The sequence below is a fragment of the Poecilia mexicana genome, unplaced genomic scaffold (genome assembly GCF_051168715.1).
Source record: "Poecilia mexicana isolate PSO_F unplaced genomic scaffold, ASM5116871v1 scaffold_12, whole genome shotgun sequence".
NCBI classification, from domain to species: Eukaryota; Metazoa; Chordata; class Actinopteri; order Cyprinodontiformes; family Poeciliidae; genus Poecilia; species Poecilia mexicana.
This window is the reverse complement of record NW_028263381.1, coordinates 4,228,735-4,245,861: the sequence shown is the minus strand read 5'-3', so window position 1 is coordinate 4,245,861 and position 17,127 is coordinate 4,228,735. Positions and strand designations below refer to the sequence as shown.

The 17,127-nt window shown below is 40.0% G+C and overlaps 1 protein-coding gene across 1 annotated transcript; it reads left to right on the top strand.

Annotated features, from left to right (window-relative positions):
- Positions 1–298: 298 nt before the first annotated feature.
- On the top strand, positions 299–9,640 carry LOC106931117 (glucosaminyl (N-acetyl) transferase 4). Its single transcript, XM_088010780.1, has 2 exons — positions 299–931; positions 7,706–9,640. The coding sequence occupies exon 2, from the start codon at positions 7,707–7,709 to the stop codon at positions 9,003–9,005; it is 1,299 nt and encodes a 432-aa protein (XP_087866906.1). The 5' UTR covers positions 299–931; position 7,706; the 3' UTR covers positions 9,006–9,640.
- The last annotated feature ends 7,487 nt before the right edge of the window (positions 9,641–17,127 follow it).

The window sequence follows — 17,127 nt, the reverse complement described above, 5'->3', positions numbered from 1 at the left end:
GTTGGCGTGAATGCTGCTGCTGCTCTTTGTGTGTAAGACAATATTCCCAATAATAAAATCCCTGTGGGTCTGCAGTTAAGTTTCCAGTTTCTTTTTCCCCACCTCCACCTCCACCGCACACAAAGGCGCAGTCAGGTCCGGAGACAATGAGGGCATTGAGAGCAGACGCTCTCCTTTATTTGCAGATGATCTCCCTTTACCCACATTTACCAATAAAGTCTTTCGAAATGTTTCTTCTGTTTTTCTTTTCTTTCTCTCTCTTTTTTTTTTTTTTTTTGCTTTAGACCTCTTGGCTCCTTTTATGGTTTACCCAAACATCAACCCATCTCCCCTCCCTTAAAACTTTTTCTTTTTTTCTTTTTTTTCTTTTTCTTTTTTTTTTCTTTTTTTGGGTTTCCTCTGCGCGTCACACCAACTCGTCTCCCTCAGCCAGTTCAGAATGACTTCAGGAACTTCCTTCCTACTAACTCCACTTGTTGAATCGGCGCTTTTATTCACTCCTGGGCGCATCTGATCATCCCGCGGCTCCGCAAAGGGAGGCGCAACATCTTCTTCTCCGCAACGTGTAGTTGTAGATCCTCCCTCTTTCCGGGTTACCGTAACCCTCTCATCGCATCGCGGACACGCAGACATCACCAGCTAAAGAGGCTGTTTGAATTTTTTTTTCCTCCTCTCTTTGTCTCTGAAGATAATGTTAATGATGTGGCGAGCCGGCGGTCCGAAGTTTTCTGAAGAAAGTGTAGAGGCGCAGGAAGGAAAGATGTGACCACTTTTGGTGTTTCTTCTCGACGTCTGTGAGCTCGGGTTATGAGATCCGATCCTTCAAGTGTCGGTGTTCACATCACTGGAGCTGCTTGACACAACTCTGAGCCGAAACTTTCAGGATGACTTGAAGAGGCGGTTCACGTGGCGCCTGGTACCCCGGAGTAAGGTGGGTGTTTTGTTTACCCTCCCAAAAAAAAAAAAAAAAAAATCTCAGATGTGTTCTGGTAGATGAAAACAGAAGGAAACATTTATTTTTTTGTCTAACAAAAGTAAAAAAAAAAAATTAAAAAAATAAAATAAGATAAAAAGTATTGTTAGTTAAATATTAATATGAGGCAGTTTAAACAAATGTATCTTTTTATATTCTCACTATGCTAATTTTGGTGTTCCACAAAAAAGCTGAAAATGATTGGTGATCTTGCAGCTGACAGAGACAACATTTCACTGTGGTCTTTATTATAGCACTTCCCCGGGGACTGAATCAGCTGTTGAGACTGTGGCCTGAGAACAAACAGTTCCATGTACTAATGAGCTGAGCAACATTAGTCCAGTAAAAGTAGTCACGCAATCGTACTTTTCCCCATGTCACCACCAAAACCTGAAACGTCTTCTACTGGGATTTCATTTGACAGGAAAACACAAAACCAGAGAATCATTAGCCAAGTGAGTTGAAGATGATTCAGGACCATGTTCATTTAGCAAATAAAAACCTGAAAACTGTGACTTGCATTTGCATGAATTCCAGTAACAGGAATTATTGAACAATTCCACGTCAAGAGTTTACCTGGAATTTACCTCATGAACGCACCGAGACCAGAATCTTTGCCTTTTTTTTTTTTTTTTTTTTTTTTGGTGAAATATGTTAAGTCCCTTTATATCGGATTCACAGAGTATACGACCAGCAAGTTTAACATCTCTGATTCTCAGTTCAACTCAGAGACTTTTAAAAGACTATGACTTAATCTCAACCAGGTTTATTTTAGGGATGTTGTACCGTTAGAAGATGAATTTCGACCTCAGTTTAAATTCTTCTTTCCATCAGCTCCAAGCAGCTTCTTTGTCAGTATTGAAGAAAACATCCCCTCAGCATCATTGTGCCACCACCATGTTTCAGCATGTGGATGGTGTGTTCATGGAGACGTCCAGTGTCAGTATGTCTCATTTGACCAGTCCACCTTCTTCCATTTGTTTGTTCAACTATAAGACTATCTTATTAATGCTATTTTTGGACTTGTCCCGATCTGATATTGATATAAAAATCAATCCGATTTCAGCCAAAAAAAAAAGAGTATCAGATTATCTACGTCTGCATCTAGAATCTCCAATATAAACAGGACTCTGCTCCAGTATTTAGTCCGCCATTGTTACGTATTGTTCTCTGTTTGGATAATATCACCTAATCAAACCTTTTCCAACATCCCACATGGAAAAATAAGTAGTAAAAAGTGTGCATGATTTATCCTGATATCGTTTTTGGGTCAATATTAGTATCAGCAAATTCTCAAAGCTGCAATATTTGTATCGTATTGCAAAGTGAAAATATTGTATCGGGACACCCCGATTATTTTATGAAGGAGTTGTGGAGTTAGTTGTCTTGTCAACAGATTCATCTACCTGAGCTGTATTTCCTCTAGCGTTACCACAAGCCTCTTCGGTTGCTTCTTTTTTTATCTATTTGTTTGGCCGCTTTATATTAAACACACCGTCATGTCTGGGCAGGTTTGCAGTTGCGCTATTCTCCTTCAGTCTTCTATGACAGACTAAACAGAGCTATGTGAGATGTTCAAAGCTTGAAGTTATTCTTCAACAACCTAACCCTGTTTTAAGCCTATAATCACCCCTTACCTAAACAGGTTTACATTATTTTTCACTTCACTTACGTACCTGAAATGTGTTTGAAATGTTTGAAGGTTTTCCATGTTCTCATGTGAGTCGTAAATCCGTTGGAAAAGATTTTATTACCTTTCTGACCTATTTTTAAAAAGTCAATTTTCTTTTATTAGCTTTGCTAGGTAAGAGATTGGCTGGAGCTCAGTGGAAACGTAAGTTCGATTCCAGTTTCCCTCACCACATGTCGATGGGCAAAGTACTTAATCTCCAGGTGTCTACTGATTTTCATATCACTGTATCTTGTGAGTGCTCTGGGCGCAACACACAGTTATGTGAAAAGTATTTTCCCTCCCACAACTGTCTTCTGTTTCTGTGTTATCACATTTCAATTTTTCCTAACAGTCAAAGTTTAATCTCAGTCAGAGTTAACTCGAGTGAATAAATGACAAATTTGCTTAAGAAGAGAAGAAAGCTAGCCAAAGCCCTGTGTGGAAAAGGGTGATTTACCCCTGAACCTAATAACTATCAGTGCCACCCGTGGGGGCTGTTCTGGGGAAGAGCTAATTACATCGCTTTAATATTTGTGGTTCACCAGGAGGCGTCAGCAACAATCCACAGTTGGAATGTTTCAGTTTTCTTTTTTAAAGTTGGTTTGTTCCTGGATGGTTCGCTATAGAAAAACTTGGATAGATATAAAAATATACATGTTGTCCCACTACAAAATACGCCATCTGGGATTTGTCCCATTCCGATGCGTTTCATCCTGGCCAATCAGCGAACAGAAGGAGGAGTTGCGAATGATGCCGTTGACTTTCCGGGTTGTTTTCACCAATGCAGTCTGCCTGTGTAAGGTTGTAGGTTGGTGATGGCAGCAAAGGACGTGAACGAAGATGTTCAGTTTGTGTCGGACACACTTCCAAATATCAAACAGTTAAAGTTGAAGTAAGAGGAACGTTTGAGATACTTTATTGCTAGCAAATATGTTGTGGCTCTACTTCCTGTGTGGCTGTTCACAGCCACTCAGTTTGCTGAGATTTACAGCGTAGCTTCTTCCACAATTTAGCTAGCACATTACATGAGTGACAGTCGAAATTTTTTATTTTTTTGCAGAATGACTTTAATTCACGTTAAAGTTCATGACACAGCATGTCTCAGATTAAAATCCAAATGTTGACAGTCCAGACTCACCATTACCCTTTGGCTTGTGTTTAGGTGGAGAGCAGAATTCATGGTTTTATCATCCAGGTCCTGAAAAGCATTGTAACTCAAGACCATCATACTACCACTACCACTGTGGTGTTCTTTTCTTCAGACAGAACTTCTGCAGTGTATTATTGTCTATAATGAATATAGAATATTTTCCCCTAAAGTCTTGTGGATCAAATGATCTGTTGGCCTTTGTCTTCTTATTGGTCAGCCTCGGAAAGCTCATTTGACTGCCCTTTTTTTTTTTTTTGGCCTGCTTGCGCCTTATTGTTGAACCACGAATTTTGACCCTATATGTAAGGTCAAGTAAGGTCAGCGTGCTTGTAACGTCCTGGATGAGTTCTCGATACTTTCTTTGAGTCATTTCTTTAGGCCGCCCTGGGAAAGTTGACCACTGTCCCACGTTTTCTCCGGTTGTGGATGATGGCTCTCATTGGGGTTCAGTGGCTTCCCAAAGTTTTAGAAACGGTTTGTAACCCCAACAAGACTGAAAAGATGCCAATGACTTTGCTTCTGTTAAGTTCTTGATTTTATTTATTTCTTTTTGTCGGATCATGATGTGATTTTTCATAATGTAACGAAGGGGTAGCTAGTAAAATGAAATACATCTTCCCAAAACTGTGGTTAAACAACATTAATTGTAGGGAGTCCATTAGTGTTTGTTTTTTGGTTTTTTCCCTCAAAAGGTCGGATAGGTTGGAATGGGTTTTCCTTCCTGATAAATGAAATCATTATTCACAAACTGCTTTTTGAATTTTGTCCGGTTGTCTTTGTCTGATATTAAAATTTGCTTGATCATCTGAAACATTTAAATATGACAAAAAAAAATAAAACAAGAAGAGAGTACATCTGCTGTGGCCAAGCCATCTGCTGTGGCCACAGCGTTTTTAATCCACTTACCATTTCCATATTCAAACCTAGGCTGAGTTTCACACCACCTCAGCGTAATTCACTCCTATAATGTTTAGAAGCCACACTTCAAAGATTACACAAAGTTTCCGAGCTTCCTTGCTTTACATTTTACTTTAATCTCAACCGAGTTATTTTAATGGAGGAAACCTGCCTCAGGCCTGGCATTGAAGTCAGAGGAAAGAAACCCACACTTTGCATTGTGTCACAACATCATATCTCCTCACCTCTTGTAACCGAGCCATCCGTTTGCCTCTCATAGGCTGTATTTTGTTGGTTGATTGGACGGAAGGGTACAGAGGAGTGAATGTGTCAAATCTGTTTGGTCGTAAGGTCTTATTTCGCATTTCGATGCATCTCAAGCCATGTCTCATGCTGCGAGTCCTGAAGATGCCCTACCTGAGCACAGCTGCCAAATCTCATTGTGTTTTTGTATGTGCTAGCACTGGGCCCTGCTGAGTCCAGGCAGTGGCCCAATTTTAGTTAGTTAGGGTTTCCAAATGCATTACAGCAATAGGAATGTATTCCAGGTAATGGGTGTGTGGGAGTTTGTCCTGCCATCACCTCTGGTATGTTGGTAAATCTTGTGACACATACTTGCTGGGCGACTTTCTTTCACTGCTACATCTTAACGATCTCAGATTTAATCTCCACTGAAGCTCATAAGGCTTGTTCTCTTTAGGACAAACCACAAGATTCTGCGTCATTTGTTAAAAAAATAACTTCAATTAGTAGGAGGGAAACAGAACGCACCTCAGAAACCAGAAAGATAGAGGATGGATTCCTCTGCCCCACACACCAAAAACTGTCAGGAGCACGTAAGAATAGCCAACTTTCTCATCCATGGACCTTTATTTAGACCCAGAAAGAACTCAGTTAATTATTCACTACATAAAGCCACGGTGGCGAGAAGAGGCAAAATACTTAAACTGGTTTGACTTCAAAGATTCAAACCAGAAGGAAGTTCAAAAGAGCAGGAAGTTGCCTCACACCACACAAAATAAAGATCAACAGTATGATTTGGTGTGAAGGCCAAGCAACGCCGAGCTGTGGGCTCACAGGAATGAGATGAAGCTTAAACTCTTAGTCTGCTAATCATTACCTCATTTTGCCTCTACCTCCTCCGTTCCCCAGCTGTTGTTAATCACCTGTCATCAACTCCTCTGGTTCCTTAGTCACTTGCACTCCTTCTTGTGTTTACATAATCTCCCTCGTCTCGTTGTTTTTCATTGGCTGCTTCTGTTGCTCCTACTCATGTTCCTGGCTTCCCATTGGTTCCTGCATTGTCCGCTGTTTGGATTATTAGTTCATTGTTTATTTTTCATTAAAGAAAGTGACATATGTTATGACACCTTCATGTAATTTCAACTTGAGGTTTCTCTGATTTTGCTGAAGTGAATTGAAATATCCTTTTTGGACCAATCGGGACCGGGTTGCTAAAAGAAGCAGCCAAATCATTTGCTCTGTGTTCTTATTTTTAAAACAAAGAGAATAGAGTTCATTGTTAAAATAATCTGTAGGGTGTGTTTTAAAAAAAAATCAAGTCAGACTTGAATGAGAATGACGGTTCAAAAGTTTGTATTGGGAAGATAATGTAAACTACAAAGGTTATTATAAAGGTATTTATCCTCTGAAAAAGTACGTGCAAATAGATGAAGCATTCTTGGTGTCATTTTAGCTTTGCTTAATTGACTTTCTAATAAGGGTGTGACAATACAAGCACCTGAGATAAAGTGAATATTTAATGACTGGAAAATTCAGTTTAACTTTGAGAAGTCAGTGGTTTATTTAAGCTCGTCTAGACTTCAACTTGGTCTTAATGCTAAAAATAATAACTAACTTTTTGCGTTTTTACCAAGGGAATTACTGAGATTCAGAAATCTCAACCTGTGTTTTAAATTGTCTCTGAGTGTAGATGTATCAGGTTTAGGTTCGACCAGTTTAAACATTTGCCAATACAGTAAAAATTAGCTGATTAGAAACTACAACTCAGGGAAGCTCTACAGTATATGCTAGCTTCACCGTCGCCAACGGTCAGCTTTCCTGTCTTGTCTGTCATCGTTTCATTGTTTCTTTTTCCTACTTAGACCTTTAAGAGTTTTTGTAGACAAGTGTTGCTGGCAAAGGATGTTTTCATTTGCCTAATTTGTCAGCACAAAGAATTACTTTCTTTTATGCCTTAAAATAATACTGAAACACAGAAACAGTGTTTCCTGCTTGAAACAGTCATATTCTGGTTTCATAATACTGAGCTAAACTTAAAGTCACAAACTGACAGGGTCTGGACTGACCTTTACAGGATGGATTTCACTTGGCAAGAACCATGCTGACATTTTATTACACTCCTAATCTCTGGTATTGTTTTTTCACTGCTGAAAACTGTGAAGTCTGGAAACAACTGGACGAGTTGGGAAATGACATGAGATGTCATTACACCCCAAATTATAATATGAATTTGATCTTTTTTTCTTTCTTTTTTTTTTAAATACTAGCTATAAATTTAAATTTGAGGTGACCACCCAGCCATAATCTATCGCTGAATCTATCTAAAAATTGGGCATTGCAGCCTTGAGTTGCCCATCTGGATGTCTTATGTAGGAATCCGTATTTCAGCTGAAGAGAGGCTGAGCTCTCCCAGCCTGGTGGAGACACGCCAGCATTAATAATTGATTGAAGGACGTTTACGGCAGGGCTTCAAAAAAGGTGAAGAAACGTTGTGTTATTGAAACCGAATCCATTCACTCCTTGGATACCAAACGCAAACAGAGTTTGACTAAAAGAAAGGCTGGTGCAGCGGGTGAAACGTGGCCCCGTTTCAAACTTTACTGACTCTTGGTACAAATATTCAAGTCATATTAGACCCAAAAAAGAAAACAAATTCCACAGTAATGGTTTGCTTCAGATGTTTATTCTATGTTTTTAATCAAAAATACCACTCAATGTTTTGGTTTCTGTTCCTCAAGTGTTTCTTTTGTTTTGTTTTGTTTCCCCACAGGATGAATGCAAAGCGGTCTATGCTGAAGCTCAGGAAAAAGTTCATCCCCAGCCTCCTCTCCGTGCTGACGGTAATTATCCTGCTGCTGGTCAGCGTCAAGTACATCTACATCCCTGAGTTCCTGGATCCTCCATCAGCTCCAATCAGTCAGTCATTTGTCAAGCACAACATCAGCTGCAAAGCCATTTATGACATGGACCCAGTAGAAGTGGGTAAATCCCTCATCATCAGAAGGAAAACTGTGGTGGAAGATAAAGATGAACGTCTGATCGACTTTACAGGAAATTGCCCTGTCTTCAGGAAGATCAGGGGTTATGATGATTTGTGTGTTTCCGAGGAAGAGAAGATTTTTCCCATTGCGTACTCTTTGGTTGTACATAAAAATGCGTGGATGGTGGAGAGACTCCTCAGGGCGGTGTACTCTCCCAACAACGTCTACTGCATACACTACGACAAGAAGTCATCGGCTCAGTTCGTCGCTGCCATGGAGGGTTTGTCCACCTGCCTGCCCAACGTCTTCATCTCCAGCAAACGCGAGACCGTTTTCTACGCGAGCATCAGCCGCCTGAAGGCCGACCTCAACTGTTTGTCGGACCTTCTGACATCGGAGGTCAAGTGGAAGTACGTCATCAACCTTTGCGGCCAGGACTTCCCACTGAAGTCCAACATGGAGCTGGTGTCAGAGCTGAGGGGGCTGAAAGGCTCCAGCATGTTGGAGACGAGTCGACCCAGTGAGCTCAAGAAGCAGCGGTTTCTGTACCGCTACGAGCTGCAGGACGCCAGTTTCGAGTATAAGAAACTTCCGGTGAAAACACAGCAGGCAAAGTCTCCACCGCCGCACAACATAGAGATGTTCATCGGCAATGCCTACTTTGTGCTCTCGCGGGAGTTTATCCAGTTCATGAACTCGTCGGCTGTAGTGAGGGACTTCCTGGCCTGGTCGGAGGACACCTACTCTCCAGACGAACACTTCTGGGCCACACTTGTGCGACTGCCGGGCGTTCCCGGGGAGGTGCCCAGGTCCCAGCCCGACATCACAGACCTGATGAGCAAGACAAGGCTTGTGAAGTGGCAGTACCTGGAGGAGAACCTTTACCCGCCGTGCTCGGGGCAGCACGTCCGCAGCGTTTGCATTTTTGGGGCGGCCGAACTGCACTGGCTGCTCAACTATGGTCACTGGTTTGCCAACAAGTTCGATCCCAAAGTGGATCCCATCCTTCTTCGGTGCCTTGAGGAGAAACTGGAGGAGAAGCAGAAGTTGTTTCAGAAAGGGACAATGTTGACTTGCCCAAAAGGTTAGCTAAAATGATGGCTATTGACTTTTCTTTTAATTGCCCCACAATCTTAAGAGACAAAATCCATTGGACCACACAAGTCCAGTGGGGTCACGTGCACTTTTATGAGTTTTTTTTATTTGTGTGGTTTCGGGAACTGACGGTCTGACAGGACACCCACTTAGGAGCTTTTGTGTCGATCAGAAACTAAGACATACACACAAATAAGCATACTACAGGATTGTGTTAGTTATTTTTTTCTACATTCTGCGCTTTGGTGCATCCATTCCTATTTTTTGTTTGGAAACACTCCATCCTTTCTCCTTGGATGATAGATTTCTCTCTGTCAGAAATGTAGGAACCTCAAGCATGTTGTTTAATTAAGGAGAGAAAAACTATGTCTACAATCAAGTTCAGGGACCAGCTACTTTCTATGTCACTGTGATTGTGGACTTTTCAACTCTTTGTATCTTTTGAAAATGCTTTATAAAAGACTTTGAGCATTGATGGAACAGCAATAGATTTCCAGTGCTTTGAAAACATTTAAACATGATTAAATTATTATTGAAGACTTGGGTTGCACAATGTTGACTATGAATAAATCATCTAAGTCAGTTCTGAAGTGTTACTATTTAATGAATAAAGTATTATTCTAACCAGATATACAGTACTTGGATGATCTGAAATGTACATTTATGGCTGATGAAGATGTAAAGAAATACTGAACATACTGTACATCCTTGCAGGTATTACTGAATAGCAGGACTATGAATACAGTTTAAAGCAATAGGCACAATAGACACAAACAAAAACGCAAGTCCTGAATGAAAAATACTAGTTTTCTTTTCTTTAATGCTAATAGTGTCTTCTACTTGCCAAGGAGGAAACTTTAACAGAGTTTAGGGCGTAAAAAGTGTTGATTGATGCAAATATGTGCAAATTAGGCAAAACTCTCGCTATTGAAAACCGTCCTGGGATGTCACCCGATCTCCCCCAGCCTGTCCATGCAGTTTCACTCTTTAAGTTGATTTATCATGTCCGTCAACAGTCCCCTAAAACGTCCACATCTAAAGCAGGAGCCATTCACTGGACTTCTAAATCTGACACGGGGAGATTTCGCCGCGAGTCTCACTGAGAGAGCTGTGGGCAAAAAGCGGCGAGGTAATTTAGCTTCTGATGAGCTGGTTATATAAAGTCATTTTATTAGATCAGCAAACAGCACTCAGTAAACCATTTAAAAGTAATAAAAAGCTGCACAATGGAGTGGGTTTTCTTTTTCCATAGTTGAAACCAAATGATCACAGTAAAAATTTGCAATCTAAAGTGTAAAAAGACTCAAATATGAATACATAAATTGCTCCTGTTCACTGCTGTTTGGTTTTATTCCAGGCACCCTCTTTTTGGTCTGATCAAAGTTTTTTTTTTTTTTTATGAGAAGTGCTTGCCACATTTTTTATGTGGTTGCAGAAACAACATCATGAAAGGTTTCATTCTTCACATCGTCACTGTGAGCGGTGCTGTGAAACTAAATGTCCAGTTAGCTTTTAAAAGACAGTTGGAAAGACGGCGACTCAGGAATGGGGTCGCAGTATCAGTGTGTGCATTATTCTTATTGCAAAGTATGATCAGAAGGGAAATCGTTGTTGGTTAATATATTCCAGCTGTCGTCGGACATAAATAAAATTGCCAAATAGGTTAAAGGTCACAGAGTGATGGAAGATGAAAATGAGAAGACAGAAGAAAATGTGCATATATGACAGCTGATGTTGTCATTGCAATATTCACTAATAATATTTCCAACAGCAATCAGAATAACTCTCAAATACACAAAATAAACGTACTAGTTGCGTTCTGAAAAAGCAGCAGGTTAACCGTCGACAAGATGGCAGCCATAAGGTCCTCTTCGAGAAGTCTGTTGAAAATTCACACAGTTTTTCATACGTATATCGCAGGGTTGGTAAAAAAAAAAAAAGTCACTGTGAGTTTTGGTGACACTTTATTTGAAGGGGTGTGCATAAAACTGACATGACACTGTTATAAAGATGACATAACATCTTGTCATGAACATAAAGCAGTCTTTATGAATGTTTATGTGCCAACTTTGCATGATTTTTGAATTATAATTTAATGCAAAGTTGGCATTTTTAATGGACTTTCAATGCAACTTTTAGAGCAAATTTGCATTAAAAGTGTCATTATTTACCGAATGGCACTTCAAGATAACTGTCATAAACATTCATAAAGACTTCTTTATATTCATGACAAGATGTTATGTCATGTTTATGACAGTGTCATGTCAGTCTTATGAACACCCCTTCAAATAAAGTGTTACCTGAGTTTTTTTCCAGTAATCCTGCAGCCCTACTGAGGACGTCTCGGTCAGGTTTCGGTTTCCTTCTGTGAGATTCTCTCAATAGCCTGATGGAATTTGGGCCATTCCTCCTGACAGAACTGGTGCAAGGTTTGTAGCCTGTCTTCCTCACACACACACACACACGTGCGCGCGCACACACACCTCTGCCATTTCCCATTTGAAAGACTCCTTTCTGTGCAAACTTTCACTTCCTAGCTGATGTCTTGAGCTGCTTTGGTTTTTCACATTGAATGTGTTTTAATAAGATTTGTAGTTTCTCTTCATTTGGTTCTGGTTCTGGGGATTGAGGGTAGACCAGAACCAGAACACCTGAGTGTTCTTGAATTGATGATACGACAGCAGATCTCTAATGTGTTGTGGTGCTAAACCGTTCAGTGATTTATAAACTACCAACAGTGTTTTAAAGTCTATTGTCTGAGGGAGACAGTGTAAGGACTTTGGAACTGGTTCTTCCTGGTTTTAGTGAGAACAGCAGCAGCAGCTTCTGGATCAGCTGCAGCTGTTTGATTGATTTGTTTGTCAGACCTGTGAAGACCCCGTTGCAGTAATCAATGCGGCTAAAGATAAATGCATGGATGAGTTTCTCTAGATCTCGCTGAGACATTAGTCCTCTAATCCTGGAGATGTTCTTCAGGTGATAGAAGGCCGACTTTGTGACTGTCTTAATGTGGCTCTGAAGGTTCAGGTCAGAGTCCATCACTACTCACAGGTTTTGGGCCTCATTTCTGGTTTTCAGTTAATCAATCAATCAATCAATCAATCAATCAATCAATCAATCAATCAATCAATCAGTCAATCAAATTTTATTTGTATAGCACATTTCCGCAGCAAGGCTGCTTTACATAATTAAAAATCAAAATAAAAACAGCCTGTGACATTGAAGTTGTAATAACTGAAGCTGCGCATTGATTCTAGTTCGCTCCTCTTTAGGTCCAAAGATAACTTCAGTTTTGTTTCTGTTCAGCTGGAGAAAGTTTTGGCACATCAACACATTTATCTGTTCTAAGCATCTATTCAGTGATTGGATGAGTTCATACGACCTGTTTATTTGAAGAAGAGTTGTTTCATCTCCACAGGCAGCGTTTATCTCAAAGTTCACCTCCTTCCATATACTGAAGAAATTGCATAAAACTGAGCTGCTCGTAGAGTTGAACGTGGGTTGACCTCGATATCGGGGTCGGCCAGGCATCCTGCCCTGGTTCAGCTTGGAAGTGGAAAATTATAAAAAAGTGTGACTTTAAAATAACTCACAAGCAAAGTTACCAGAAAAGCCAAGAGTCACATGACAGTCCTAGTTCTGTTTCAGGAAATCCACAGTTCAGGTACATTAAAAGTGCAATGTCTGTTGGAAAAAAAAAAAATTAACCACTGAACACACCTACCTCAACACGAAAGAATGGTGGCAGCCGGGTTGATGGGAAGATCGATGGAACCAAAGTAGATCAAAGTTGGCCTTTATTTTTAAGTCTTATAAATAAATAAATAAATAAATAAAATAAATAAATAAAATAAAAGTATTAGAGGCTGCAACAGACCCAAGACTGAGGCAACGACCCAAACATACAGCCAATGCTATAATGGGATGGGTTCAGATGGAGAAATGTTCATGTTTTAGAGTGGCCCAGTCAAAGTCCAGACCTAAATTCAACTGAAAATCGGTGGCAAGACTTCAAATTGACTGTTTACAGATCATTTTGGGCAGCTTCACTGTGCTTGAGCTGGTTTGCATAGAAGAATAGGCGAGAAAAACTTCAGTCAGATGGAAAAATCTAGTAGTTGAAACGAAAGGTGGAGAAAAAAAAATCACACTTCCCAGATTTTTATCTGCAAAATGTTTATTTATCAACTGTTCAGCCCAAAGTACATACTTTGGTATGAGCCAACACAAATGGACTTTTGCACACTTTCTTTATCTATCTGTGTCTAAGTATGATGGTGGCATTAGACCTGATGACCTTCTTAATATCAGTAGTTTATACCTCATGTTCTGTTGTGTCTTTATCTTTGTTTCTTCTTTTAGGTTTGTTTTCTCACTTGCTGCCTCTCACCCAACTGATTGGGTTTGTTTTTTCTTTTTTTTTCTGAACCACAAATCATTCATTTACCGTCACTGAGGAGGAACTTGCATTTATAACATGGTGGTTTAAACACACGCCTATTTTTCTCGCACTTATCAAAGGTCAGGTTACCTTGGTGTCGACGGGCGCCGTCTGGGGAGGACGAGACTATGTTTCAAAATTCCAGAGATTGGACTCTGAATAAATGTCTCAAGGAGCTTCTGTTCAGTCCAGTCCAGGTAAAGTGGGTGAAATAATAAACAAACAGCTGAAAAACAAACATGAAAATATGTGAAAACACACACATTATAAACACTCTGTGCATCAACCTTTTCAACAACAAATTGTGCATTTGTGTCAGGCTGCATGTGACAAAAATAAGGATCTGAATCAGGTTCAGTTCTGTCTAAAGTTTCTATAAGTAAATTCAGATATCGTCAAACAGTTTGTCTGTTTTAGTGATTCAGTTCTAAATATCATAATTATTCTTTTTTTTCTTTGATAATTATTACACATTTCAAGCCTTTACTCATTTTTATTTTGGTAATTACTGGAATATGTACAGCATTTAAGATTTCAGCCAGAGTTGGGGGGGAAAATGTCCTGAAATCAATCAAATTTGCATCAAAGCATTTTTGATTCTGGATTCATTTTTTCAGCCTAACAAAACATAACAAATGGACTGAAAGCAATGCAATATGTTACCATGGTGCAACGACCGACTGGAACAGCTCAGACACTTGGCTACACGTCGTGATAGCTGGATGCAATATTTGCTTCCATTTCATGTTTTTAAATGTTTCGTCACGGTTAAAACCTTCTGTGTCACTTTGACCAGAGGCGCCTCTGTTACTGTCTGGGTGCAGCAGCTGCACGAAAGCAATCAAGAAAAATTGCTAAATTTTTCTCAATTTTGCAATCAACCTAGTTTTTGGTTGATTGTAAACTGCATTCAATTTCTGTGCAGCACAAATCCAGAAAACTGCAGAACAGCCGAAACACTGAGCTCCTTCAAATCAAAGCAAAAAATCCACCAGCTTAGATTTTTTTTATAACCATAACAAATGAAACATTGATCAACATATTTGATGTGCAGTGATTATTTTGATGAGGGAACCGGTCACAATATAAGGCCGTTTCTCAAGCTTTGACTGAATGTCATTTTTATGACCTCCTATTCTTGTGTATTTATGACGCAAAGCACTTTGAACCGCCTTATCGTTGACATATGCTATGCAAATAAACTCGATTCATTGATTGTCTCGTTTTCTTAGAAGCTGAATTCTGGATGTTCATTAACTATATTCTAAATCGCAGAAATGAGCAGAGCTTTGTGAACTGAATCACTGAAACAATTTCACTTTATGGTTCTGAAAACATCTGGATGATCGTCCTGAATAAGCAGCGGACAGCGCGTCACTCTTCCTCTGAACTAATTTGCAAAGAAGCCGCTTACGTGCAAATTTGTGTTCATCCAATATGCGCAGAGAAAGAGGGGCGGGGGGGTAAGAAAAGAAAAAGTTCCCTCTATGTGAACACAGTATAAATGTTTAAATGCACCATCATGTTCTGAAGCTTGAACACAATGCTGGGCTTGTGGTTTGCTGTGGTTAGAGGGAGGACGCGAATGTAGAGCAAGGCATCCCAGCTATTTACACACACAGAAGGCCGGTAGCTCAGCACAACAGGAAGAAATAAGAGTAAAAATATCTCAAAGAAAAATAAAGCAAGATAAACAAGAGACATTAAATGCAACGACAAAGCAGAAATGAGCCCAGGAGTGGGGGTGGGGGGACGCTTCTGAAATGTAGAAATATAAAACACTACAATTCACACAAGTCAAAGAGCATTACCGAAGGCAACGTAAATTACTCAAAGACAAATCGGTTTTGGTCGACATTAAATTTGCGCCAAGTCTCAAAACTTGAGACGTGCATCAGCTCGAATTGGGACAGCAGAATGTTCTCAGGTGTTCTGTTGTGTTACCAAGACACGTCGACTTCCTGTTTGGCTCTGCTTAGTGAAGCTACATCACAGGTTTAGCTAAGAGGAAGCACACTGCAGTGTTTAAAATAAGGTTTCAATTTAGCAATGGCTCCATTAGTCAGCCAGTTTAGCCACTTCAAAGTGTTCACCTCTCTGATAAACTCTAATTTAACAATACATGACAAAACATAAAAAACATATAACGTTGTGTGAAAGTATTCATTCTCTTTCTATGTCTTTTTTCAATCCCACTGCAATGCAAACTTTGACTATTATTATTAACCTTTATTTCACCAGGAAAATCCCACTGAGATAAAAATGTCTGTCAACCTGACTAAGACAGGCAGAATTTACTGAAATTTCACGGCAAAAACAGGAAAAGTTAACATCATCATCAATAAATTAGCTGAAAGTTTCCTCAAAACATTCACAGACTCCAAATCAGTAAGAACTGCCTTAAAAACGTCTGGTGACAACAGGACTTTCAGGTTTGTGTGTTTCTGCAAGATGGTAGCAGAAAAGATTTCTCCTCAAGATCAGTTCGGACCAAAAGTTAAAAAAAAAAAAAAAAGTTCTCACAATGAAGAGAGCATCCTCCGTTCAACTTTGTTTTTTTTATAGGCTGACTAATATGGAGGAAGAAGTTTCAGTATGGTCTTACAAATAAAAAATATGCCAATGACAGAATCCAAGGCCGTCCATCCATCCCAGGTGTATGATGTGCAACGATCTGTAAAACCTTTAATCATGTTATAAATCTTGACGTGAACAAAGCATGCCTGTATAAACTGTCACCGTAATCCAGAACAGACATAAAAGTAGAGCCAACGAGTCGCTTTCTAGCCTCAGGATCTGATTCTGAAATAAAACCCCAATTTTAATGTCAGCTTCTTCACCAGCTGTTGGATCTGCGACGGACGGATGGATTTCATTGCAGTTTCCACCACCTATGCGTGTCACTGTGCACTTGAGCAAACCACTAAAACTCACATTACCTACAAGTTTGTGTGTGTGCGTGTGTGTGTGTGTGTGTGTGTGTGCGTGCGTGCGTGCGTGCGTGCGTGCGTGCGTGCGTGTGTGTGTGTGAGTGTTCAGTCTGACTAGTATGACACTGCATAGTATAAATGGGAGTCCATTTACCCAACTAATCCATGGATCTCTGTCGCTCTTCCAGACTCTCAGTGGATCTTTGGGCTGCTGCTCCTTGACCTTGGATGACCGATCAGACTTCTTCTGTCTGATCGGTCATCGCTTGTATATTCCTGTTACACAAGCGATCGGTACCATAGCTACAGCTGGGCCCCTTCAGCTGTACGTCCATAGGACGATGGTTAGGTAAAACAGTCATTTGATTGTGCTATGAAAGGGCACTATGTGGGTGAAAAACAGATGATAATGTCCCTTCAAACTAAAATGAGGAAGTTTATTTCCAAAGCAACAGAAAACAGTGAAAAAAAACAACCCTTTTAAACATCCTGTTGGTAAAATGGAAATGAACATGTTTTTTCCTGGTAGCTGGTGTGAGTTTGCCATTAACACCGTTCACTTTGCACAGCATGCAGTCTTTCTACGCTGTGGATGTGTACAGTTTTATCCTTACATAAGAAGTCAACTTAGCAACCACTGATCACTGCACACAAGAAATCCAGAAGGCTCACCGCGTTTGAGTAAATAATTTATTATCTGGGAGTTTCTGATGGGAGTAAAACGACCTGGTGTGAGAATGTTGAA

Bases quoted from the DNA above. Each gene is read 5' to 3' on its own strand.
- LOC106931117 (XM_088010780.1), top strand. From the start codon at position 7,707: ATGAATGCAAAGCGGTCTATGCTGAAGCTCAGGAAAAAGTTCATCCCC.